Source organism: Podarcis vaucheri, assembly GCF_965113315.1.
Source record: "Podarcis vaucheri genome assembly, chromosome: 6".
Lineage (NCBI taxonomy): Eukaryota > Metazoa > Chordata > Lepidosauria > Squamata > Lacertidae > Podarcis > Podarcis vaucheri.
Genome location: NC_138764.1, coordinates 107,402,735 through 107,429,424, shown reverse-complemented (window position 1 = coordinate 107,429,424; position 26,690 = coordinate 107,402,735). Strand labels below are relative to the sequence as shown.

General features: G+C 55.3%; 2 protein-coding genes across 7 annotated transcripts in view; one reads left to right on the top strand and one right to left on the bottom strand.

The window, feature by feature from the left end:
* The window catches only part of CDH22 (cadherin 22), a 96,882-nt gene extending 71,067 nt beyond the window's left edge, over positions 1 to 25,815 (top strand). For all 6 annotated transcript variants that reach the window (XM_082225965.1, XM_082225962.1, XM_082225964.1 and 3 more), the window contains 5 exons: positions 1,820 to 1,956; positions 18,035 to 18,156; positions 19,128 to 19,245; positions 22,004 to 22,255; positions 23,480 to 25,815. In XM_082225965.1, the coding sequence (XP_082082091.1) occupies positions 1,820 to 1,956; positions 18,035 to 18,156; positions 19,128 to 19,245; positions 22,004 to 22,255; positions 23,480 to 24,015 (1,165 nt within the window). In that variant the 3' untranslated portion in view covers positions 24,016 to 25,815. The remainder of the gene's footprint in view (positions 1 to 1,819; positions 1,957 to 18,034; positions 18,157 to 19,127; positions 19,246 to 22,003; positions 22,256 to 23,479) is intronic.
* The window catches only part of SNRPB (small nuclear ribonucleoprotein polypeptides B and B1), a 260,152-nt gene that overhangs the window by 134,032 nt on the left and 99,430 nt on the right, over positions 1 to 26,690 (bottom strand). The gene's annotated exons all lie outside the window — the stretch shown is intronic.

Below are 26,690 nucleotides of genomic sequence, written 5' to 3'. Positions count from 1 at the left end.
TCTATTGACAAGTTTCCTTTAATGGCTAAATTAAAAGGAGCAGGTTTCTAGTCCTCCTTGCGGCTGAATATAATAATAATAATAATAATAATAATAATAATAATAATAATAATAATAATTTATTATTTGTACCCCGCCCATCTGGCTGGGTTTCCCCAGCCACTCTGGGCGGCTTCCACAGAAACCAAAAAACACTAAAATATCATACATTAAAAGCTTCCCTGAATAGGGCTGCCTTAAGATGTCTTCTGAATGTCAGGTAGTTGTCCATCACCTTGACATCCGATGGGAGGGCATTCCACAGGGCGGGCGCCACCACCGAAAAGGCCCTCTGCCTGGTTCCCTGTAGCTTTGCTTCTCGCAATGAGGGAACCGCCAGAAGGCCCTCGGCGCTGGACCTCAGTGTCCGGGCAGAATGATGGGGGTGGAGACGCTCCTTCAGGTATACTGGGCCGAAGCCGTTTAGGGCTTTAAAGGTCAACACCAGCACTTTGAATTGTGCTCGGAAATGTACTGGGAGCCAATGTAGGTCTTTCAGGACCGGTGTTATGTGGTCTCGGCGGCCGCACCCAGTCACCAGTCTAGCTGCCGCATTCTGGGTTAGCTGTAGTTTCTGAGTCACCTTCAAAGGTAGCCCCACGTAGAGCGCATTGCAGTAGTCCAAGCGGGAGATAACTAGAGCATGCACCACTCTGGCCAGACAGTCCGCGAGCAGGTAGGGTCTCAGCCTGCGTACCAGGTGGAGTTGGTAGACAGCTGCCCTGGACACAGAATTGACCTGCGCCTCCATGGACAGCTGTGAGTCCAAAATGACTCCCAGGCTACGCACCTGGTCCTTCAGGGGCACAGTTACCCTATTCAGGACCAGGGAGTCGTCCACACCAGCCCGCCCCCTGTCTCCCAAAAACAGTACTTCTGTCTTGTCAGGATTCAACTTCAATCCATTAGCCGCCATCCATCCTCCAACCGCCTCCAGGCACTCACACAGGACCTTCACCGCCTTCACTGGTTCTGATTTGAAAGAAAGGTAGAGCTGGGTATCATCTGCATATTGATGGACACCCAGCCCAAACCCCCTGATGATCTCTCCCAGCGGCTTCATATAGATGTTAAAAAGCATGGGGGAGAGGACGGAACCCTGAGGCACCCCACAAGTGAGGGCCCAAGGGTCTGAACACTCATCCCCCACCACCACTTTCTGAACACGGCCCAGGAGGAAGGAGCGGAACCACCGTATGACAGTGCCCCCAGCTCCCAGCCCCTCAAGACGGTCCAGAAGGATGTTGTGGTCGATGGTATCAAAGGCCGCTGAGAGATCCAGCAGAACTAGGAAACAACTGAAATCACAGAGGAGGAGGAGTTGACCAGTGGCGGAAGAAGCCTGTCTGGCAGCCGGGGAGGGCGCTGAGGGGTGGGCCGAACCACCCACAGGGGCAGGGCAAACTGACCAGCTGTGCATGCGCAGCACCCATACAGACTGTGCTCAAGTGGCACCCATAGGGATGGCACATGCACGGTGCCCATACCGACGGGGCAAGCATGCCCTCGGCCACCCCACAGCTTGGGGGGGGGAGGCGGCAGCGGGTGGACAGTGTGGATCCTTCAGGTGCCTGAGAAGCATGGCATGGGCGTGCTGTGGGGCCTACAGTGAGTGCCGCCTGCCATTTCATCACCCCGGGGCGGGCCTCACCCCCCCGCACCCCCTTCCTACCCCCCTGGGGTTGACATCAGGGTCCCAAGAGCTCCGTTGCCCCATCTGCCAGCCTTCCACCCCTCCCTTGCATCCTCCTCACAGCTCCCTTTCCCACCTGGTGCCCAGGTACGCCATCGACCGCAGCTCCGACCTGGAGCAGATCTTTGACATCGACCCGCTGTCCGGCGCCATCGTGACCAGCAAGCTGCTGGACCGGGAGACAGCCGGCTGGCACAACATCACCATCTTGGCCATGGAAGCAGGTGAGTCCCGGGGGGGGGGGCGCTGAGGTGGGCAGGATGGAGTCAGCCCAGAGGGGGCCAAGAAGAAGGAGAAGAGCCCCGAGGTGGAGGAGGCCAAAGGGGCTTGCCTGGACCTGAAGCAGCCCCCCCAGGTGCCAATGGGAAGCAGGAAGGGGCAAGCCAGCAGGAATATTAATCTGAGCTGGGGTGGGCAGGCGGGCAGTGCTTCTGCCTCCGCAGCCACGCCTGACGTGGGGCCTCCTGGGGAGCTACATTCCCCCCCCCCAGCTCACTGCCTGTCTCTGGGGCTGGCGCCTCAGGCCCCCTTTTGATGCCCCCGGAGGAAGGCAAAGCCAAAACCTCATGGCTGCGGCAGCAAAGGGGGAGGGGGCAGGATTGGGAGGGAGGGAGGGGGCAAAGGAGAAGCAACACCCCCTGCCCCCAAGCCCTTTTGGGGGCTTCCAGGAGGATTATTAGCGTCCCACCTTTCGCTTTTGAAGGAGATCAAGCACCTTTCTGATGGTGAGAGATGTTGGCAGCGAGACGGACTCCGGGAAGGTGGCGGATTCTCCTCCATTGGAGGTTTCTAAGCAGGGTTCAGGTGGCCCCCTGTGATCCCTGCATTGCTGGGGGTTGGACTAGATGACCCTGAGGGGTCCTTCCAACTTCTAAAGCCATCCCACTTGGTGGCCATCGCAGCCTCCTTCGTTTCACGATGTGCTGCGTGATGAAGTTCAGCTAAAAGAGGGCAAAGGCTGCTTTCCTCGCTGCCGCAGTTGCAGGATCTTGTCCCTGAGACCCTTCATGGCACACCGGTGGCAGGCCAGGCTCCCCTCTTTCTGCAGCACCTGAAATGACCCTGGGCGGGGGGCTCCCCTGGGCTCTGCTTATGGGGTGCCCACTCTGGCCTCCCCTCCCCTCCCCTCCCCACACTCTCCTCCCTCCCTCTCCCACTCACTTCACACATAGCCTCCCCCCCCCAATTTCCCTGCAAACCAGCCTGGTCCTTGGCAGGCAGGGAGGCGCGAAAGATGGTATTTTTGGGAGCCCTGCAGGAGGCGGCTGTAGCTGGGGAGGAGGCCGAGGTTCAGCACCAAGCAGATGGTGGGGGGGGGGTGAGTGAGCGGCTCGGCTCCAGCCCCCTCGGCTCCTGCGCTCCTGCCTGCTGCCCCCTCCTCCCTGGTCCTCCTCGGCTGTCTGTATATATTTTTGGGAGGGGGGCTGCTCTGTTCCATCTCTGCCGCTCTCCCCAAAGAGGAAGCCCAACAGCTTGAATGCTGCTTCCCCAAACTTCAAACAAGGACGGCAGGAAACAAAAGCCGGCTCCCAGCAGCCGCCGCCTTTGATGCCTCCCTCGGCTGGGTCTCGGGGGTCTGGGCAAGCGGATTTCGGGAAGGGCCCTGAGACAGATTCCTTTCCTCCTCCTCCTCCTCCTCGCCCCCCTTGCCTCTCCTGGCAGAGCGGCTGGCTGGCTCTGCTCTGCCAAAGGAAATCTCTTGGGGGGGTGGGTGGGAGGGGAGAGGAAGGAGTTAGCCGAATAAATAGGAATAAATATGCGTGGCAAGTGCAGGTAGGAAGCAGCACCTGTCTGGAGGGGGAGAGGGAATGCTAATGAGGAGGAGGATGGCAGAGAGGGGCTGCAGAAGAAGATGCAAGAGCATTTCCTGCATTGCAGGGGTGGGACTAGATGGCCTTTGGGGGACCCTTCCAGCTCAACAGTGCTGGGAGTCGAGTGTCCAAGGGAGCTGCCACTTCTGGGAAGGCCCTCTGGAGAGGCTGGGCGTGAGGCGTTCCAAACTGCCCTGGGATCTTTGGATAAAGGACGGCGTATAAACTGAATGATTCTTCGGAATAAGAATGCAGCATTTGCAGCTGGCTGACCTGAGAAGACAATCCGACAGAGGCACAGAGGAGACCTCTCAGGGCTTCTTGGAGTCCCCAGGGGGCAGGGGCTGCTCTTGCAATGGGGTCCTGGGCCTGCTGCTGCCAGCCCCACTCCCTCGCCATTCCTGCCCCCTTTGCGGAGAGCAGCGGCTGCTGTGGCTCAAGGCCTCTTCCTGGCCTGCCCTCTCCTCTGCCTCGGTAAAGATCTCTCCCTTCATCGGAAATGTCCGTCCTTGCGGTCTGGGCCAGAGTTAGGCCCCTGCATGTTTGGGGGTCTTGCAATTACAGGGGTACCTCTGGATGCGAACGGGATCCGTTCCTGAGCCCCGTTCACATCCTGCAGTGAAGACAACCCGTGCCCGCGTGTCTGCACATGCGCGAGTCGTGATTTGCCGCTTCTGCACATGCGTGTGACATCATTTTGAGCACCTGCGCATGCGCGAGCAGCGAAACCCGGAAGTAACGCCCTCTGTTACATCTGGGTCGCCACAAAGCATGACCCAAAAAGGCTGAACCTGAAGTGACTTCAACCTGAGGTATGAATGTACCTTCCAGAGTAGAAGTGTTTCCAGAATTCCCGGTCTCTGCCGCGCCCCTAATGGACTGTGTTCTTCACAGCCAGCCCCATGGCAGGGATGTGGGGTTCAGAACTGTTCAGTAGGTCCAGTTGGCTTGCAAGGGGGCCTGTGGGGGGCAGTGCCACTGGGGGGAGGGCTTGGCGGTACATGCACCTCTCCTGCATTGAAGGGGGTGGACTAGATGCCTCTTAGGGTCCCTTCCGACCCCACAGCCCAATGATCCTCTTGCCCTTGGCAGGGGAAGGCAGGGGCTTCTTCCCCCACAGGCCACGGTGCAGAAGGGCTCTGCTGCCCCCCGGCTCCCGTTGCGTGGCTGGGGGGGGATCCCTCTCTCCGCCCGCAAATACAAGGCGACAGGAATCAGACGGGCCGTCTCTCCCCGCAACAGCTCCCATTTCCAGACCAGTCAGCAGCCCCCGGCGGGCGAAGGGGCCTGTCAGGGCGCATTAGTGCCAGCGCTGGGCGGGCGCCTTCCCCGCCGACTCCCCTCTCCCTCCGTCAGGAGGTTCTGACTCATCCATTTTAACTGTCCAGACGCTCCTGCCAGGGACATTATCCGGAGCGCTTTGTAATCATGAAATATTAATGGCGGATATTGAATTTAAAGCGCCATTTATGTCGGGATCCTTTGCTGGAAAGGGCAGTTGTAAAGGGGTGGCCTTCAAAGTGGGGGGGGCGCAGGGGGAGAGGGAGAAAGAGAGAGGGAGGGAAAGAGAGAGAGAGAGCGAGAGAGAGAGAGAGAGAGAGAGAGAGAGAGAGCGCAGTGGGGGAACAGTCAGCATTTCCCACCCGAGGACCCAACTGCCCCCCCTCTTGCAAAGGGCTTTTGCCCTAAGCAGGAACGTGACCCCTCCCTCCCCCCTCTTGGTGCTTCAAGGGGGGGGGAGAAGGATGACACCGAATGACGCATATCTTCCCATAGCTGCCCAGGAGCCTCATTCCAGCCCCTGCCCGTTACTGCTGCTGGGGCACTTGCTGCTCTTTGGGTCTCAACCCCACTTTGGTGCAATTCAGACACGCAGAATCGTAGGCTTGAGAGTCACCCCAAGGTCATCCAGTCCAACCCCCGCCATAGATGCTCACACTTTCTGCACCCGCACACACCCGGCACTTCTGGGTGGGGCTGGATTCCCAAGGGTGCCTCTTGCCCTCCTCCCCCTGGGGAGGGGACCTGCTTCCTCCCATTTCACAGCCCTGGGGGGCCCCTGCCTCTCGGGTGCCCAGAGATCCCTCCAAATGGGGCCAGGAGCTCCTCTCCCTCCCGGGTTTCCCAGGCTGAACCTCTGCATGTGGGGAGGGTCATGGCCGGCCGGCCAGCGGCTGCCCCATCTCTGGCGCTGGCTTGGCTCTCGATGGCCCCGAGTCACAATGGCCCCACTCTGGCTCCCCAGTCCAATGCTTCTGAATCCCAGTGGCTGGAAACTGCAGGATGTGAAAGGGCTGCTCTTGCATAACCTTCAAGTGTCCCGGTTTTCCAGGGACAGTCCCGGAATTACAGAAGCTGTCCTGGTTTCTGATTTGATCCATAGCTGTCAACGTTTCCCTTTTTTAAAGGGAAATTCCCTTATTCCAAATAGGATTCCTCGCAAGAAAAGGGAAAAGTTGACAGCTATGATTTGATCCCAGAATGTCCACGTTTCCCGGTTTCCTCCCCTCCATGTCTCTGAGAACAATCAAAGTGGAGTGTGTGTGTCGGTGCAAAAACCAAGTCCAGTTTATACTGAAAATACAATCCCTGCACCAAATGAAGGAGACAGTGAAGCTGGCGTAAAAAGCCCCTCCTAGAGTTTCAAAGGAAAAGGTCACCAATCTGCTTTAAATTCTTTAATTGCAATGCTTCAGCAGCCAGCCATCCTCAGAAACACCTGGAGTTTTTGTTCCTTTCTTGTAAGTGGAGCCTGACACTGTCTACTCGGAAGTAAGTCCCACTGTAGTCAATGGAGCTTACTCCCAGGTAACTGGGTAAAGACTGGGCAGCCTTTTGCTGCCATCCAAAGCAGTTCAGTAGGATTTACTGCCTGGTATGTTCCTGACCATTCTCACAGATTCCATTACTATTACTATTACTATTAGGTAAAGGTAAAGGTACCCCTTCCCGTACGGGCCAGTCTTGACAGACTCTAGGGTTGTGCGCCCATCTCACTTAAGAGGCCGGGGGCCAGTGCCATCCGAAGACACTTCTGGGTCACGTGGCCAGCGTGACGAAGCTGCTCTGGTGAGCCAGCACCAGCGCAGCACGTGGAAATGCTGTTTACCTTCCCGCTATAAAGCGGTACCTATTTATCTAATTGCACTTAGGGGTGCTTTCAAACTGCTAGGTGGGCAGGAGCTGGGACCAAAGACGGGAGCTCACCCCACCAGGGGGATTCGAACCGCTGACCATGCGATCGGCAAGCCCTAGGCACTGAGGTTTTACCCACAGCGCCACCCGCGTCCCTGGGGACTATTATTATTACTGTTCCCCCACCTTTTTCCCTGACAGGGACTCAAGGCATCTTACAGCTTTTTTCTTTCTTTCTTTCATTCCATTTATTGTTTCCCTCGACCTCCAGGTATAGGGCAGGATATAAATTCAATAAATAAATGAAATGTTTTTTCTCTTTACAAGCACCCTGTGAGGTGGGTGAGGCAGAGAGGTTGGCTCAAGGCGGCAGGTGTAGGTGGGTCAAGATCCAGCAGGGAGAAGCTCCCTGGCGCAGACCAGGACGCCCCTCTTTTCGCTGGAGAAATGTTGGCGGGCATGTGGCTCTTGTGCCGTCACTCTGTTGCTGCCCTCCCTGATGGGCACCCGGTTGGCCGCTGTGAGAGCAGGATGCCTGGCCTGATCCGGCGCGCTTTGCCTTCTGCTCTGGCTCAGTGCTCTTTGGGCAGCTGCGAGCATTTCCTTGGGGATGCGCAGGGCCGGGCGCGGCATGATGGGGCCTCTTGAGCCCCCAGAGCTTCTTGGAGTGTTTGTGCAGATAAATCTTCATCTCCCGCACAAGCTGTTTACCTTCCTTGGGCTAATATTAGGGATTCTCTCCCTGTTTTCTCCGGCGCTCATGTAAAATGATGGGCCCTTGACTGCTGTGTCCACTGCTGGTAATTGAGATGATAAATCTTCCTGCCGGAGAACGGCCGTAATCGCAGACGGAGCTGGACCGCTCCTTAATTACCCTCCTGCCGCTGAGCTGGGGCAGCGCAAGGGGAGGGGAGGGGGCCAGAGGGAGGGGAGCCCCTCTTTCTGAGGGAGATTCCTCCCCGGCAAAGACTCACCTGCGCCAAGGGAGGGGCGGGGGCCAGGATCCAATTGCACCAAGGCCGGTCCAACTGGTCGCTTTGGTGGCAGGGCGAATGGGGTTAGAAGGATCATGGAATCGGAGGGTTGTAGGGTGGGGAGGGACCCCAGGGGTCATCTAGTCCAACCCCTGGGCATGAAGGAACTCGGCTAAAGAATCCCTGGAAGATGTTACAGATAGGTAGCCGTGTTGATCTGCCATAGTCAAAATAAAAAATTTCTTCCAGTAGCACCTTAAAGACCAGCTAAGTTAGTTCTTGGTATGAGCTTTCGTGTGCATGCACACTTCTTCAGATACACTGAAACAGAAGTTGCCAGACCCTTATATATAGTGAGAAGGTGGGGAGGGGTATTACTCAGAAGGGGGATGGGAATGGGAGATAGGCAGATAGCTGAGATGAGCCTGGAAGATGACCCTGGAAGATGGTCATCCGACCTCCGCTTAGAAACCTCAGTCGAATGATAGAATAATGGGGCTGGAAGGGACCCCCAGGGCTCACTGTGACTTTTGGAAGGCATCTGAGGGCAGCCCTGTATAGGGAAGTTTTTGAGGGTTGCTGTTTTGTGGAGGTTTATATTTTGCTGGAAGCCTCCCAGAATGGCTGGGGCAGCCCAGTCAGATGGACAGCGTAGAAATAATAAAAATGTTCATATGGGAGGTTCCTTTTAAACCAACCCGGCTTTCTCCTTAATCCTCAACTTTGGTCATCTGTTTGACTTTGATTCATATACTGATTCTTCTTCTTCTTTGGAGATCCCTTGTAGCAGAGTAAGATTGTCTTCCATGAACATGGTTTTAACAATGAGTCCGTAAGTGACTGTGGAGGCCAATTCTGGACCCACACGTCCTTCCACAGTGGGGACATTGGTTTCCATGCGGGAGTTGATCACAGTATGGATTTGCCAAGCGTGCCTTCCTCTTAGCATGTTTCTCCCTTGCGTCCTGAGTTCAAGTGTCTTCAAAGCCCAGGACACCTTTGGTCAAGGCTGTTCTCCAACTGGCGGGCCAGTGTTTCCCAGTTGTTGGTGTTTATACTACATTTTTAAAGATTTGCCTTGAGACAGTCTTTAAACCTCTTTTGTTGACCACCAGCATTACGCTTTCCATTCTTAAATTTGGAATAGAGTAGTTGCTTTGGGAGACGATCATCAGGCATCTGCACAACATGACCAGTCCAAGGAAGCTGATGTTGAAGAATCATTGCTTCAACACGGGTGATCTTTGCTTTACCTTTTGTGCTCCTTCTACAGGGTGGGGGGCTGTGGGTCAGGGGTGCTCTCACTGCGACTCCTGCACTGCAGGCAGTTGGACTAGGGTATCCGGGCTGGGGGGTTCCACCAACTGTGCAATTCTGCGATCCTGTTGGGAGTGGGGTGGGATTCTGTGCCAGAATGCATCCCCCATGGATCGCCTCTCCTTGTCAGAGAGGGGCTGCCTTGCCAGCTTCCCCTTGCTGCCCCATTGGATGTGGGGAGTCCCTCCCTCCCTCCCTCTGCTTCCTTCCCCGCTTGTCATGGGCTGCAGAGGGACTTCCTGGCTTCCTGGCACATCCCCTCCTGCCGGTGCCCCTCCTCATGGGCAGCTGACGCGGTCGGATCCTTCTGGATGAGGCCGCCAGGCCTGCAGCCCCCCCCGGCTGGGAGTCCCATCCTGCTTCTCCATGCCCCCCAGCCCCCCTCCCCACCTGCCTCCCCCCCCACGGCGCTTTCAGATTAATGGCATTCCGACTCCTGGAGGAAATGCGGTGAAAAAACCGGCATGTTTAATTTTAATTTAGGAAAGCATTTAGGTAGCGGAGCCTCGTTTCCTCGCTGCTGTCAATCACGTTTTCTCAAGGCTGACATCAATTAGTTTAAAAATATTGAATGTAATTTTGCCTGACACAACATATTGCAGCCACTGCAAAATATAATTTATTTTAGAAGAAGAAATAATTAAACTAATTTGCATGTCAGTCAGCCGGGTTGGGATGCTGGGGGGGAGGGGCCGGTGGAGATGATGGATCCTCCGGGGAGGGGGAGGGGAGCCACCTTGCCCCCCTCCCTCCTTGCGACCTGCCCCCCCCCCGGGCCGACAGCAGAGCCCCTTTGGCCTCACCTCAGAGTCCCAGCCCTGCGCCTCCCAGCAGCCTCTTGCCACAGGTGCCAGCGGAGGGGCTGGCAGGGGCTGGCAGGGGCAGCAAGGCAGGGGCTGGCAGAGGAGAGGCAGCGGGGAGATGCCCCCCCCCCCAGAGGGGCTAGGATGGCTTTGCTTCAAGACGTTCAGGAGAAGGGGAGCAAGAGAGGCTGTTGGAGGAGGAACTGGGGGGGGGCTCAAGCTAGGAGGCATGTCACCCCCCCTCATCTCCTTATTATTTTATTCTTATTTTTTATAAGAATTTATAATTTTTATAAGAATTTATAATTTATAAGAATTTATAATTTATAATTTTATAAGAATTTCCTCTGCCTCTTCTAAATCCAGCTTGTGGATCGAGAACTCCCAGAAGTGCAAGCTGGATTTAGAAGAGGCAGAGGAACCAGAGACCAAACTGCAAACATGCGCTGGATTATGGAGAAAGCTAGAGAGTTCCAGAAAGACATCTACTTCTGCTTCATTGACTATGCAAAAGCCTTTGACTGTGTTGACCACAGCAAACTATGGCAAGTCCTTAAAGAAATGGGAGTGCCTGATCACCTCATCTGTCTCCTGCGAAATCTCTATGTGGGACAAGAAGCTACAGTTAGAACTGGATATGGAACAACTGATTGGTTCCAAATTGGGAAAGGAGTACGGCAAGGCTGTATATTGTCTCCCTGCTTATTTAACTTATATGCAGAATTCATCATGCGAAAGGCTGGGCTGGATGAATCCCAAGCCGGAATTAAGATTGCCGGAAGAAATATCAACAACCTCAGATATGTAGATGACACAACCTTGATGGCAGAAAGTGAAGAGGAATTAAAGAACCTTTTAATGAGGGTGAAAGAGGAGAGCGCAAAATATGGTCTGAAGCTCAACATCAAAAAAACGAAGATCATGGCCACTGGGCCCATCACCTCCTGGCAAATAGATGGGGAAGAAATGGAGGCAGTGAGAGATTTTACTTTCTTGGGCTCCATGATCACTGCAGATGGTGACAGCAGTCACGAAATTAAAAGACGCCTGCTCCTTGGGAGAAAGGCGATGGCAAACCTAGACAACATCTTAAAAAGCAGAGACATCACCTTGCCAACAAAGGTCCGTATAGTAAAAGCCATGGTTTTCCCAGTAGTGATGTATGGAAGTGAGAGCTGGACCATCAAGAAGGCTGATCGCTGAAGAATTGATGCTTTTGAATTCTGGTGCTGGAGGAGACTCTTGAGAGTCCCATGGACTGCAAGAAGATCAAACCTCTCCATTCTGAAGGAAATCAGCCCTGAGTGCTCACTGGAAGGACAGATCGTGAAGCTGAGGCTCCAATACTTTGGCCACCTCATGAGAAGAGAGGACTCCCTGGAAAAGACCCTGATGTTGGGAAAGATGGAGGGCACAAGGAGAAGGGGACGACAGAGAATGAGATGGTTGGATGGTGTTCTTGAAGCTACTAGCATGAGTTTGATCAAACTGCGGGAGGCAGTGGAGGACAGAAGTGCCTGGCATGCTCTGGTCCATGGGGTCACGAAGAGTTGGACACGACTAAACGACTAAACAACAACAACAACAACAACATTTTTTATTTGCATTTTTCAAATACAGAGACAGAAAAGACAAAGAATACATCCCACGTCCCCTTCCCTCCCCCCTCTGGCTGCACAACTTTCATATTCCTCTCGACTAAATACCTGGTGACTTCCCTCCCACCCCTATTCCTGGTTTCTTTATTTTTCTATTAAATCACGTGTTCCAAATTCTTCGTCTTCAAAGTTCTTTGCTTGTTAAATTCTGTTATAAACCACCGGAATGCCTATATCACGCAAATCCAATTGAAAACACACGTAAACGTAATAGGGCGCATAGTAACAATCACAAAGTTATTTACTAGAACTACAGAAAAATACAAAAGAGATGAAGAAATTAGTAAAGAATGTACTACGGCCCTGACTATATAGGACTTGTAGTTTGTACATACTGGACTTGGTGGTCAACCGAAAAGCTACATTTTTATTATATTATGTCACGATGTTGATTTTGGCATTATGGGAAGCGGTATCTAATTTTTGAGAAGTAGTTCTAGTAAATAACTATGCAATTGTTAATATATGGCCTATTCTGTTAAATTCTGTTAGCTTCTGTTCTGCTGGAGTTACTCCAGACCTGCTAGGTTATTTCCTTGTTAATACTGGTTCTTAAAATATTTGACGATCCTTTCCCTCCCCTCCTCCTCCAACCCCCACAAGGAGAGGCAGGGACTGGCCCTCAAGGCCCCACCCAGGGAACGGCACAGCCAAGGGGGGATTTGAACGCTGGTCTCCTGGGTTCTAGTCCTCCTCACAAGATGGAGCAAACTTGTTTTCTCTTGCTCTGGAGGGCAGGACTCGAACCCATGGCTTCAAGAAAGGAGATTCCGACTAAACATACAGAAGAACTTTCTGGCAGTAAGAGCCGTTCTTCCGTGGGATGGAAGGTGGCAGTTGGCTCTCCTTCCTTGGAGGTTTTTAAGAAGAGGCTGAATGCCCATCTCTCTTGGATGCTTGAGCTGAAATCGCTGTGTTTCAGGGGGTTGGACTAGATGGCCCTTGGGGTCCCTTCCAGTTCTACAGTTCTGTGATTCTGTCCGAGGAGACAGGTCACTGGGGGATGCGAGATGAGAGGGAAGTTGCTGTGCCCCTTGTGGGCTCCCCATGGGGGTGTCTGCTTGGCCATTGGGGGACTGGATGGGTCTAATCCACTGGGAATTTTGGGGCCTCCATTCATGTACAGGAGGAGTTCAGCTCTTTTCCATTCTTGGTGACGCTTGCTTCCCCTGAGCTAAAAAGGTAACGGACCCCTGGACGGTTGAGTCCAGTCTTTTTCTTTTTAATAACTTTTTATTAAATTTTACTATTTATTATTCAATACATTTATCATATAAAAAATAAAGCACAACTCTCCCCCCCCCGTGACTTCCCTCAACTTTCCCTTCTGGTTCTTTAACTATTTGCTACTTCTGCTTCATTTTTGTCTTATTTTTCATCTTTAAATTTACTGCTCTTATTTTCTCATCATTTTTGTACCACATTTTCTTCAAATGACATCTTGCATTTAATTAATTTCCATGTTGTTATTTCTTAACCTTTACTCTTGTTTTCTTAGTTGCAAGTGTTTACTCAAACCCTGCTAATGAGCCCATTTCTTTACAATATTTCTGTAAATACAGCATGAACAGTTCCCATTCTTTTTTAAAGTCTCTAGTGTCCTTGTCTCTGAGTCTTCCCGTAAGTTTAGCCATTTCCGCAGAATCCATCAGTTTTCCTTGCCATTCTTCTTTCATTGGTATCTTGCCACGGTTATTTTAAACACCTTTTTCAATTCGTTATATATCATTTCTCAATAATTTTGGGAAAGGATGGCTGAATCCCGTCAAAGGAGACTATGGGGTCAGGTGTCTCTACTTGCACTGGCCTGCTTTCAAACTGCTAGGTTGGCAGGATCCGGCACACAGCAAGGGGAGCTCACTCTGTCATGCGGATTTGAACTGCCGACCTTCCGATCGGCAAGCCCAAGAGGCTCAATGATTTCGACCCCCGTGCCACCCGGGTCCCAAGCTTCCCCTGAACCCCGTTGGCCCTTGTGCCCCCAGCTGGCAGAGATCCTTCTGTGCCACTCGCTTGGGCACCTGGGAACTTGGTCGCCTCCCTCTGGCGGGCAAATGTGCATTTTTGAGGGCTGTGGGAAGAAAAGGGAGGCGGCTTGTTTGGCTGGTTGAGTTGCTTAATTTGTAACCCTCGTTTTGTCTCCTGAGCCCCAAGATGAGCAAAACGTAAAACCTATTAAGAACATGACACATTAGTAGGGCAGCCAGGAAATCGCCCCCCGACTCCCGCAGCCCAGACCAACTCCAGCTACAAAAGCTGAGGCTGCTGAGGAGACTCTTGCCCACTGTCTTGGTATGGGGTTTTTTTTGGGGGGGCAGGGTGGGTGTTGCTGTTACTGCTATTAATTTTTTGCATCTTTTTTTTTGTTATTTTACTGCATCTTTATTTTTAGATCTTACGGCCATTGTTCAATTTGGTTGTGGACTTTTTGACGCGTTTTATTGATGGTTTGTGACGACTTTTGCTGTGTTCGTAATTATGAACCTGTGTTCATGTTGTGAGCCGCCTTGAGCATGGTTTTAACGGTGGAAAGGTAATGCACAGTTAAGGTGAAGGTGATGGAGAGGCTCTCCTTGGGTCTGACTTGAAGCTACAAGGCAAGTGGGGGGGGGGTGTTGAAAGACGGAGACCCAGAAGCTTGGAGTGGAAACAGAACATGGCGGAGATCTGAGTCAGGGCAGGAGGAGAGGCTCTCGGCGGCATCTCTGGAGCCTCCCCCCCCACTCTGAACCCCCTATTAGTTCCACTGCCGGCAGGACCCCCCAGTCCCAACATGTCAGACATGGAGAGTCCTCCCCTCCCTTTAGTAACTTCACAGATAAGAATTAATGAGCAGCTGATATATTTATAGTCCTTTTATTACGGCATCATGTTGCAAGCACAAATACACAGCTCTCCGCACGGAGGGCGCTTGGCCACTCCAATCTTCCTTCCGACTTCCAGCAGCATTTTAGGCACCAATGAGAAGTTCCTCCCTCCCTCTGCCTCCTTTGCTCTCTGATATGTTTGGACCTCCAAGTCCATGCTGGGGGGGGGGGGGTCCCCACGTCTCAACTACCTGCCTTGTCATTATCTCCTAACTGGCTCCCTTGTCATTATCTCCTAACTGGGTAACTCCTCCCTCAGCTTCTGTTTCTCTTTCTGCTTCTGAACATGCTGTGGGCAAGGGGGGGGGGGACGACTCTCTGGTCTGCCATAGAATGCACCCCCCCCAGTCCTCCTCTTCAGACCGTTCCCTGGCCCAACCCAGGCTTGGAAATGCTAAGGGCACCAAGAGGCAGAGCCTCCGCCCTGGGCTGCCCTTTGGGTCTCTGCTTCCCTCCAGCCATTAATAAACCACCAGCCTGCGTAATCCAGGCAGGGCCCATTTGCAGGATCAGACCCGGGGCTCCTGGAGTCCTGCATGCTGCCCACTGGATGCTCCAAAGCAAAGTCCAAATGTGGGAGGGACCAGAGCCCAGGGCCGCATCTCTCCCTGCTTGTCGTCTGCAGCAACTGGCCCTGAGAGGCACGAGAGCAGAGCAGAAACAGGGTCCCGTCCTCCTCTCTAGAAAGGTCCAGTTGGTGACCATCCCTCTGTCTTGTGGCAAGGAGTTCCAGAGTTTAATGGCAGTGTATGACAAAGTGCTATATCTTGTCCATCCCGATGCTTCATCTGACGGCCGCATGGACTTCCGGCGTGATGAGAGCAGGAGGCAAACTTTCCCCTGCCAGCCTTGCATAATTTCACACGCCTCTGGTTCTGCCATCTTCTACCAGAGTTTCCACACAAGGGATAATTTGGGTGGCCCTTTTCTGGGTACACGATATCCTTGATCAGCTGGTTGTTGACCAAAATAAATAAATACAATATCCTTTTTGAGGCCAGGCAGCCAGAACTGTGCGCAGTCCTCCAAACATGGTCGCCTCAGAGATTGGTAAAAGGGCAATGCGATGGGGGGAGTTTTATTTTCCTTCCCTAACGCTCCCCATCAGGCAGGGATGGCGGCTGAGGAGTCCCTGGCGGGCAGCCAGGCAATCTCCCTCCCAGAGCCACCAGCCCAGGAGAAGCTACCCGCTTTTTGGATGATTTTCTGAGATTTCTTGTGAGCTACGCTTACTTTTGTTGGCTTAAATTTGTGCTGCCTCATACATGTTTTTTCTGAGCTGCCTTGTAAGAAAAGGCTTCTTAAAGAAATCTGAGCAGTGGCCAAGAGGAGGGAGGGAGGGGGCAGTGGGCAGCCGCTGCCCCTCCTTCCCAGATCCAGCAGCCCCCCTCCTGTGCCAACCTGCCCATTTCCTCTGCCCAGATCTGGCCCCTGCCCATCCCATCCCTGCAGCTCCGTCTCTCCCACTCCTTTCAGTGGAGCAGGGCAGGTGCCAGGCGCTTGATGGATGGCGCTGGCCCCTCCGCCGGGACCCTCCCCTCTAATCAGCAAAGTGGCAGCCGCGGCAGAGCGAGCCAGAAGAGGGGGGTCTTTGAAGGCCGGCTCTGGCTGGCGTGATGCCCCTTTGCCCCCGTCCCCCAGGCCTTTGGGCAGTGGCGGTTCCTTGCAAACTTATCAGCAAAGAGGCAGATGTTGGAGGCCAGCAAGGCAGAGCCAGGCTAGCTGGCCAGCCTGCGGGTGGCATTGCCAAGGAGTCCGGGATTGGCAGAGCCCCTCCCTGCCTAGGCCGCTGCTGGGGCTGCACTTCCTGCTCACGGCTGCATCCCAGAATGCCGGCCGCTCTTCCTGGTGCAAAGGGCTCTCAGAAATGGCTGCTGGTGGATCCGGCTCAGCACATCCTGCCCCTCCCAGCAGCCAGCCGGGTGCCCCGTGGGCAGGATGGGGTGCGAGGCCAGCCCCTTCCCCAGCGACTGGCCTTCATGGCATGCTCAGAGGCTGACTAAAGCTGCTGGATTTATGGTGATATGAGAGTGGGGCAGGGAAGTCAATGGGCAAGGCTTCCTCACCCCAGAGGTGCCCGCATGCCCTCTCTCAGCAAGATGCCTTGAGGTGGAGGTGATGGTCTCTCTTGGGCATTGGCAGAGCTGAGCAGGGAGAGATGCCCCTCCTTGCCCGCCTCTCTCCAGCAGACGCTCTCTGCCACGGAGGAGGGAGACTGGCATGGTGCCCGCCAGCTGGGCTTGCTGCCAGCCCTGGCCAGAGCGATGCTTCTTGGCAAAGGGCACCAGCTCCGGGAGTCAGAGGTGGGGTGTGTGTCTGTGCCTGGAGGCAGGGGCATCGTCCGCATTGCTCCCACCCTACAAGCAGGGTCGGACACCGTGTCCAGGCTCACAGCAGGCTGGCAAGGGGGAGAGGCAGCCGTGGGGTGGGCTGAAGAGGGGGTGTCTTTGCACCAGGAGGGGCTGGCAGGGACTTACCTGGAGGTGGACAAGGAGCTTGGGGCTGGCCTGCATTTCTTCAGGGCTGTTGGCCAGAGGGCTTCCTGTGGTTCGGGGCCACTCCATTTGCCGTGGGTCAGGCTCAGCTCCTTCCCCATGGCCTCAGTCCTCCGTCCTCCCAGGCGGCTGCATCAGAGAGTCTTTGGCTATGGAGGGGGCTCAGGGGAGCTCTCTCTAGGGCTGGAGGGGCCTGGTTCCACCTTTGGCTGGGAGATGCTCTTGGGTGCCAACAGCCCCCCCCCCCCGAGCTCCCTGGCATGTGGTAAAACCATGGAATTGTAGAGGTGACGGGGGTGGCCCTGGGGGGGGGGGCGAGTGAGGCCACCCAGTGTATTATCCTGTCAGAAAAGGGTACAGTCTAGATTCTGCCTTCAGTGGGCAGGAGTGATGCAGCCACCCGAGGTCACTTTGATGTCCATCAGATTCAATTGTAGAGGACGCAAACTGGTACAGTTGTTGGTACCTTGGTTTTTTAACGTAATCCGTTCCAGAAGTCCATTCGAGTTCTGAAACATTCAAAAACACAAAACTGAAAGCGGAAGCCTCAAAACGGAAGCCGCATTTCCTGTTCAATTTCTGAGGCAAGTTTGAAAACCGAGGCATTGACTTCTGGGTATTTGGCGTTTGAGTTCCAAAACATTTGACTACGGAGGCATTCGAAAACCGAGGTACCACTGTGTAGGTTTCTTCATGCCTCTGTTGAGAAGATCAGGAAGGAAAAGCCGGGAAGTTTCTGTCTGGAAGCCACTTGGCTCTAAAACTCACCCTGCAATTCTCGGCTTGCCTGTGGGAAACTGTCCTGGGGGGTGTCGTTGGGATTGATATAGTCTTAATGATTGGCTCTTTCTTGTTTTTAGTGATTCTTGTTTTTACCTGTAAGCTGCCTTGAGTCCGATCAGGCAGAGTATTAATAAAGATATAATGAGGATGATGGTGTTGGAAGGGACTCCCAAGGGTCTTCTAGTCCAGCCCCCTGCAATGAAGGAATCTCAGCTCAAGCATCCTTGACAGATTGCCGTCCAACCTCTGCTTCTAAACCTCCAGGGAAGGCGAGTCTGCCACCTTCCGAGGGAGACTGTTCCCTTTGGCCTCAGAAAGTTCTTCCTGAGGTGCAGCTGGAATCTCCTCCATTAGTTCTGGAGCAGGAGAAAGCCAGTTGGTCCCTCTTCCGAGAGATGCCCCCCCCCCCGGACCTTGGGGGGCGGCTCTCAGTCCCCTCTGCCCTTGTCTGTCTTCCAGACAATCACGCTCAGGTGTCCAGGAAGACCCTTCGCATCCGCATCCTGGACGTGAACGACAATCCTCCCGAACTCGCCACGCCTTACGAGGCGGCCGTCTGCGAGGACGCCAAGCCTGGGCAGGTGAGGAGCAGGAGGGAGGGCAGCCGGGGGGGCAGCCAGGTGAGGGGCTCTGAGCCCACAAGGCAGGCCCTGGACTTGGTAGCTTCACCTCCACGTCTCCTGCAGGGAGACTTCAGGCATGGGGGCGGGGGGGGTCCATATGGGGCAGGGACAGCCTTGCTAGGCAGAAAGGTCCCCCCAAACCCAGGAAACTCCCCTCCCCTCGCGTCCGCTTGCTTTTGCCTAGGGAGGGGCTGGGGGTGTCTTATGTGGCGTACGACAGCCCTAACCACTCGTTGTGGGGAGCTGTGGTCCAGCAGGAGCATTTGGGGTGGGGGCTTTTCTCTCCCCTTTCTGTCTCTCCTCCCCCCCCCAGATCCCTGCTCCCCAAGCTGCTGGGGTGGCTCAGCGGCTGTCAATCAGGGAAGTCAATCTGGGTGAGGCCATCACCTCCGCTGAGGGGGGGGGGAGGCCGCCCTTCCTGTCCTGCCATGCTGGGGGGGGGGACACTTTTGGGAGCTGCAGTCTCTGTCTGCCCCTGAGAGGCACCTGTGGCCCCACCTGCCCCCAAGAGGGGCTCCTCTAGAATACATATATTTTACTGAGATTATTACGACAGATTAAAGTAAGTTTTTAAAAGAAAAGAAAAGGGAGAAAGAGAATACATAAGAGCAATAAATATAATTAAGGTTGCAAAGCTGAAATATAAACTTAGTATAGGTTGATTCACGGTGGTTTTGACAAATACATTTGAAACAGCCTTAAAGACGTCCGTGGATAGTCGTTATCTGGAAGAAGGGGCTGTAAGAGTTTCCGTATCCATTGATCAAAGGGGGGCATATCTGTGTCTTTCCAACGAATCAGGATCAATCTATTTGTGGGGGGGGGGCGGCGCTGAGCCAATCCATTGGCGCTGAGCCAATCCATTGGCGCCCCGTGTTGGGCATGTTGTTTTGCGCTGCTCCTCTGAGCGCTGCCCTCCTTCCCTACAGCTGATCCAGACCATCAGCGTCGTGGACCGGGATGAGCCCCAGAGCGGCCACCGCTTCTACTTCACTCTGGCCCCCGAGGCCTCCTCCAGCCACCACTTCTCCCTGCTGGATATCGAGGGTAAGCCAGGGAGCAGGGAGGGACCCCCAGGTCATCTAGTCCAGCCCCCCACCTTGCCCACCCACAGGCAGCCCTTCCGCCTGCTCTCCCACACCCGAGGCTGGCAGCCCTGCCCCACGGCCCTCTCCCCATTCATACACGCATGCCAGCTCCTGCCCCATCCTTGGCGAGTGCCCCCCATGCCCCCCTCTGCCCTGCCCGCCTCCCCTCTGCTCTCTCCTGGGCACGGTATAAATATCGGCGGTGACAAACGGCCGCCAACGGCCCATCTGTTTCTTTGTACAAATTTGTAGCCAGTTTTGAGATGTGATTTATAAATATTGCTGCTGGAGCCAAGACAAGACACTGATGGATGCCAGCCCAGATGGAGACACAAAGCGCTCACTTAAATCTCCTCCTTTTACATCCTCGGCGGCGGCAGGAAGAGACCTCGGGCGCAAAGCTCCGCACAGCCCTCCCTGCCTGGCTTGAGGGGCTCCCTGGGGTCAGGCTGGCAGAAGGGGGTGGCTGGGGAAAAGGAGGGCGCCCTGGTTCCTGAGAGGGGCAAGGAAGCTGCTCTTCTCCTGCCTTGCATGGGGTTGGGCTGGATGACCTTTGGGGGTCCCTGCCAGCTCTGCGATTCTGTGAATCTAAGCTCCACTGGGGTGCATCTGGGTTTGGACTGAAATGCCCACCAAAGTGGGGCAGGGGGGACAACTGCTCTCCTTCTGGGCTTGTGAGCTTCCAGGGGCCTCAGTCTCCCTCTGGGGCTGCAGGGGCTGCATTTCTTTCGCCCAGAGTTTTCTGTGCACCCCGTCAGCAAAATCTCCCCACAGAGAGCAAGAAAACAGGAACAGGCACAACTGTAAGAAGAAGAAGCAGCCGCTGACAAGGAGGATTTCTTTCATATTCATTTATTTATTTCTTAAGATTTATATGCCGCTCGACTGTGGAGGGGGAAAACCCCCAAGGCGGTTTAGAAAATGATAAAACCCAGAAAGAATGCACAGCAATCGTTTAAAAGATACAAAAAGTTAAAAATACTGAAACGATATAAAATTCGCATTCACTTTCTCAGCATCCAAAGAGTTCCTCATGTTTCCAGCTGGGCCTCTCGGATCTGCGCAGGCAGAAATCTGACCAAGGAAGCTTTTTCGAGTCCTGCCCTCCCTGGTGAATTTCTGCCTGTTGTGCAGGTGGCTCGCAGGGCCTGCACATGTCCCCCTCCCACAGCTGACTGGCTGCCTGGTCCTGGGCTGGCCTGCAAGGGGGGCCCAGCTGCCGCTCTCTGCCCCACCTTAGGGGCAGACTGTGGGTCTGTTGGGTCCCCCATGTCTGGGGCTTTGACCCTCCAATCTCCCCCCCCCGCCAACGCCGTTGGGCCTTTCCCTGGGGAGTTTGAATGGCAGCTAACATCCCATGGGGTGTCCTGTGGGGGACACACACCCCACCAGCTTCTTTGGCAGGACTCGAACCCATGGCTGCAAGTTACAAGGAAGGAGATTCCGACACAACAACAGGAAGAACCTTCTGACAGGAAGAGCTGTTTGTGGGGTGGAAGGAGATGGGCTCTCCTTCCTGGGAGGCTTTTAAGAAGAGGTTGGGTGGCTTGGATGCCGGAGCTGAGATCCTTGTGTTTCAGGGGGTTAGACTAGATGACTCTTAAGGGTCCCTTCCAACTCTAGCATTCTATGACCCCCCTCCCAACGCAGGCAGGCTTTGCTGGGCTGCATGGAACAAGCGCAGGGTGCAGGTGGGGGAGATGGGGGCCCCCAGAAGTCCCTCTCTAGACATTCCCCGAAACACACAAGGCAGAGATGAGGCAGGACAGATTGGGGTGGGGGCACACCCCAGAAGGGCAGACCCCACCCTCCCACTTTTGCAATGGGAGAAGAAGGTTTGTCTCCTGCCGGGCTGCTTTTGGCTCTGGAAGACCCTCTCTCTCTGTGTGTGTGTTTCCTGGCTGGCTGGTGGCTAATTGGGAGCGACACCGGACGGCTCCTGACTGCAGGCAAAAGGAGCAGATGCAGGAACTCTCTAAAGATCTCGTTAGAAGCAAGGTTTTTTTGGGGGGGCAGGAGGAGCTGGCAGCTTCCTGGGGACCCTGACAGCGAAGAGAGGAAGGCGGGAGAGGATCTGCGGAGTCTGTGCCTGCAAGGAGGGCGGGGGGGGGGGAGAGAACTGACTCTGGCTGGGCTGGCCCCGAGGACGAATCCTGCTGCACCAGCTGCAAAGAGCACCTGACGGCCCTCAGGTGTGTGTGTGGGGGGGGGCTGCCTGGGGAAGGGGCTGCCTGCCGCTCTCCGCCCATCCCATGACCTTCTGCCTCCTTGGATTAGAATCAGTAGGAAAAAGACAGTCACAGAACTGAGAAGTTGCACAAAACAAATGAAATACCGTGAAAATCCCTGAAACGAGAAGTAATCGACTAGAAATTTGAATTTTGGTCATTTAAGGTTTATGATTTTTCTATTTCCTTCTGAGGAAACTGAATAGTTCAGTGAAACGAGATTTGTAGCTGGCATCCGATTAAGGCTTTGTACAATTCTAGGTTTTTCTAATTTTTTCCTTAAACTTTTTGATTTTTATTATTTAGTTTATTACTATAAGAATATTTTTCTTGTCGATTACTTCTTGTTTCAGGGATTTTCACAGTATTTCATTTGTTTTGTGTCATTCCTCGGATTAGAATGGCGGAACTGTAGGGTTGGGAGGGACCCCCAAGGGCCATCCAGTCTGACCCCCTGCGATGCCCGATGCCACTTCTGCCTCCCCACAGACAACACGGCCGCCGTGCACACCCAGCGCCTGGGCTTCAACCGGCAGGAGCAGGACCTCTTCCTGCTGCCCATCCTGGTGGTGGACAGCGGCCCCCCCACCCTCAGCAGCACCGGGACCCTCACCATCCGCATCTGCGGCTGCGACAGCTCCGGCGCCATCCAGTCCTGCAACACCACCGCCTATGTGGTCTCCGCCTCGCTCAGCCCCGGAGCCCTCATTGCCCTGCTGGTCTGCGTCCTCATCCTCATCGGTGAGTCTCTGTGCCCCACGGAGCCCCCTTCCTGCCCCTCGGGGGGAGGGCCACTCCTCCAAGAACAGGCCTAGACGCGCAACATAGGAATATAAAATGAGGACACAAATACATAAGGAAAGGAAAGGAAGCCAAGGAAGACCCTCCCATCACCACTTTAAAGGACAGAGGCTGTTCATCAGCCAAAGGCCGGGTGCAAGGGAAACCTTTTTCCTGGCACCTAAAGATATGGAAGGAAGGGGCCACAAGCAGGGAACCACTGCAGAAAAGGTCCCGCTCTCGTGTTGCCACCTTCTACAGCTTGAGGAAGAGGCACACAAGGCAGACCTCAGAGGAGAATCTCAGTGTCCGGGTAGGTTCATGTGGAAAGCGGCTGCCCTGGGGTATTGGGCTCCTGAGCTGTTAAAATCAGCACTTTGAATTAGGCCTGGGAACTAATTGGTAGCCAGTGCAGTAAGACCAGGACTGGGGTCATACGCTCAAACCATCTTGCTCCGGTGAGCAACCTGGCTGCCGAATTCTGCACCAGCTGAAGTTTCTGAACGGTCTTCAGGGGCAGCTCTATGTATAACAAGTTGCAGTAATCCATCCTTGAGGTTACCAGAGCAGAGGCAGCAGAAGTTAAGACTCCCCCTGTAGGGGCTCAGCTGGGACACCAGGCAAAGTTGACAGGCCACCTGAGCCTCAAGCGACAGTAGGGGATCCAGAAGGACCTCCTTCTTCAGAAGGGGAACCCCATCAAGAGCAGGTGCCCTCCCACCCATCTGGTCTTGGGAATCCCCCACTAACAGGGCCTCCGTCTTATCTGGATTGAGCCTCAGTTTGTTGGCTCTCATCTTGTCCATGACCGAGGCAAGACACTGGTCCAGAACTCCCACTGCCTCACCTCCAGATGTAAAGGAGAAAGAGAGCTGAGAGTCATCCGCATACTGCTGGCAACATACTCCAAACCTCCGGATGACCCCACTCAGAGGTTTCACGTAGATGTTAAACAGCACGAGGGATAATATAGACTTTGAGGACCCCCACATTGAAGGCTCCCTGGGGCCTGAGCCCTTCTCAAGCCTCCCTCTCTGGGAGGTGGGTTTTCCTTTGTAAGGAAAGGGAGACCCCTTTGGGTAGGAGGTGCTTGGAAGGAGCCCTTGGCTCTTGTCCCGGGGGGGGGGTCCCCTGCTCTCTCCCACCCCCTCTTCCGGCCTTGACCACCCCTCTCCCCCCCCCCAGTGCTGGTCCTCCTGATCCTGACTCTGAAGCGGCACCAGAAGGGCCACCTCTCGTCCGAGGAGGACGAGGACATGCGCGACAACGTCATCAAGTACAACGACGAGGGGGGCGGGGAGCAGGACACGGAGGCCTACGACATGTCTGCCCTGCGCAGCCTCTACGACTTTGCGGAGACCAAGGGGGGCGGGGGCGAGGGCCCCCCCGGCCTGCCCTCGGAGCTGCACTCGCTGCCGCAGTGGCGCCCGGCGCCCGACTTGGACTTCTCCGTCTTCAGGGACTACATCAGCAGGAAGGTGGGGCAGGCGGACGAGGACCCTTCTGTGCCCCCCTACGACTCCTTCCAGACCTACGCCTTTGAGGGGGCCGACTCCCCTCCCGCCTCCCTCAGCTCCATCGCCTCCCGCTCCACGGGCTCCGAGCAGGACTTCTCCTACCTGGGCAGCTGGGGGCCACGCTTCCGGCAGCTGGCGGCCCTCTACGCTGGGCGCCGGGGAGGGGAGGAGAACGGCGGTGGCGGCGGCAGCGCAGAGTCCTAGGCCCACCAAACCAAAAAGACACCCCACCCACAGCGGAGGAGAGAGAGCCAGGCTGGCAGTGGCTTCCGGGGGGGCACCGTGCGGGCGCAGCCAGGTCCAGCCACACAGCAGAACCCCCCAAGTGCCCTGGCCTGCCTGCGAGGGGAGGGCCTTGGGGTGAGGGAGGGCCCGGGCAGGGGGCCAGGGACGCCCCACTGCTTGCCCCCTCGCCGCCTCTTCCAGTGAAACTCTCCACGCCCCTTGAAGACTGCATCTCTGCCAGCCAGGACTTCTCCCCTGGCAAATTATCATTTAAATGGATCTGCGCAGGGGAGGGGGCGGCCTGCCTGGGAGGGAGGGGAGCCTTTTGTTGTCGAAATTGATTTTGTCACTTGATTCCAACGTTTGACAAGCTTTGATTTGCTAAGCGGAGTCTCTGCCAAGAGGAGCCTGCTGCTCCTTCTCCCGCTGGCTGGCTCTCCTTCCCGGGTCTCCCTCTCCAGGACTTTCCCCCGGGACCTTCCTCTCGGGCCTCATCCTCGGGGAAGGGGAGGCCTTTGGTTGTGGGTTCCAGGGAGGGGAGGGGGCACAGCGCTTTTCCAGTGGGGGGACGGGGACCATTTTGATTCCCTCCCTTGGCAGCGTTCCGTATTGCATTTTGGATTTGAACCTTCCACCCCTCTTGGGGACCAATCCTCAGGGTCTTCTAATTCTCCACAGCAGAGCGCTCCTCTCCCACACGCAGCCCCAGACACCGCCCCCCCGGCAAAGAAACCCCCACCTTGTCCTCCCCAGGTGCTTGCAGTGTGACACCCCTCCCCTCCAGCAGGTGCAGCGCTGCTCCGCAGGGTCTCCCCCCACCAACCGCCCCCTTCTGGCTCCACCTGCCCGTTTCCCTCTTGCAAAAGTTGTGCGCCATTGGCAGAAGCTGGTTGCCTGAGACTCCCCCCCCCCACCTCTCCCTGCCATGGGTCTGAGGGAGGCAGCTCTCTTGGGGCAAATGGTTGCCCCACGGCCTCATGGCCAGTCTCACTTCTCCCTACAAAATGCCTGGCTTTTGGGGTGAGAGACCAGCAAGGGCCCAAGGCCTGAAGGGTGTGTTGGGGGGCCGGGAGTGGGGCAGCCTTCATGACTCCCCTTTCCCCTGGCACCTGCTGTGACCCCCAAGCTCCCTGTTCCTGGCCAGTTCCCCCCTCCTGCCCCCCCTTTGCAGGCCTGCCTGACTTTACGGCTCGGACCAAGCCGAGTCGCTGGTTCTCAGGATTTTTCCCGGTCTCCCTGGGCTGTTCCGGTAGTGGGAGGGGGGGTGGGATGGGCCTCCCCAAGCCAGCCTGGCCTTCACTGTGACTTCCCCTCTGGTTCTAGAGAGGCAACTGGGCAGATGGCAGTCCCCCCCCCCCCCGGTGGTCCTTGTCCAAAGGGTGGGGGCCGGATGCAGGGACAGCGGCTCTTTGCTCCCCTCCCTCTCCTCCTCAGGAACGCCTCCCCTCCCTGTTCCCTGGGGGCAGCCGGCCTCTCAGGCCACGGGCCAAACAGGGTATGTATCTGGCGCTCCCCCCCCCCACTGCCTGCCCTCCCACCCACATGCCCAGAGCTGCTGTCCTGGTGACACCCCTCCACTCCTGCCTCTTCCCACCTGTAAATAGGGGTGCGTCTCCCCTGCCCCCAAAAGATGCCCCCGCAGGAGGAGCTGGCAGGCCCATGGAGCACGGGGGGGGGGGCAGCTGTGCTTTGAGTTCTGAGCCAGCCAAGTTGCTCACCTTTGGTATTTTCACACTTTGGTCTTTCTGGGACCCGGAAATAAATGATCTCCTTGTCGTCTTCCTGGAGTCCTTTGTGCTGCTTTCCTTTGGTAAGGGGGAGGGGGCAGGCAGGAGCCTGGCAGGGACCGGAGCCCCTTTCCGGTGCTGCACAGGGGTGACCCCACAGAAGTGGGTCTGGGCCGCTGGCTCCAGGCAGGCGTTCAGAATCCCCTTCCCGCAAAAGAGAAATGGCTCTCCCTATCCTAAAAGGGGTCCGGATCAGATCTTCTTGCAGCCCTTCCTGCCTCTTTGAATTGTCACGTGGCCCTCGGAGGTGTTGAATTCTTCACGACCCACATATTTTTGTAATGCGTTTAATTTATAATTCACAATTCGTAATTTGTAATTCATGACACTGTACTTTGCAATTCCCATTGAATTGAGGGGGCTGGGGGTCAGGCGAGACTCCTGGCTGGTCTGCGGAAGGAGGAGGAGGAGGAGGGATGTCTCAGCCAAGTGGAATCTCTGGCGTCTCCCACAAGAACCCTTTTAATCTGCCACTAATTCAAGGTCTGCACTTGAGCCTCTGATCCAGCCCCAAAACCAGCTCCTTTCCATCCCCCCAACGGCTGCTTGCAGGGAAGGATCCTGGCAAGGCATCCCAAGAGGACTGCTACATTCCTTGAGATGCTGGAAGGAGGCTGGGAGGGAGAGGATGAGAGCCCAATGTGGGGTGTGCCCTCTTCTGCTGTGTGCTGACCTCTGGGGTCAGTCCCTTAGCTTCCAGAGACCCCCTCTTAAAGAGTGTTCCTGGGCAAGTGCAGACTGGGGGGGGTCATGGCTTTCCTCTCCCACAGCCAAGCTAGGCAGTCTTCCTGGGCAGCCAGGAGTCACTCATGGGGGCGGCTGGTCTCTGGACTAAGAATTGCCAGCCTTTGGAGAACCCATAGGTAA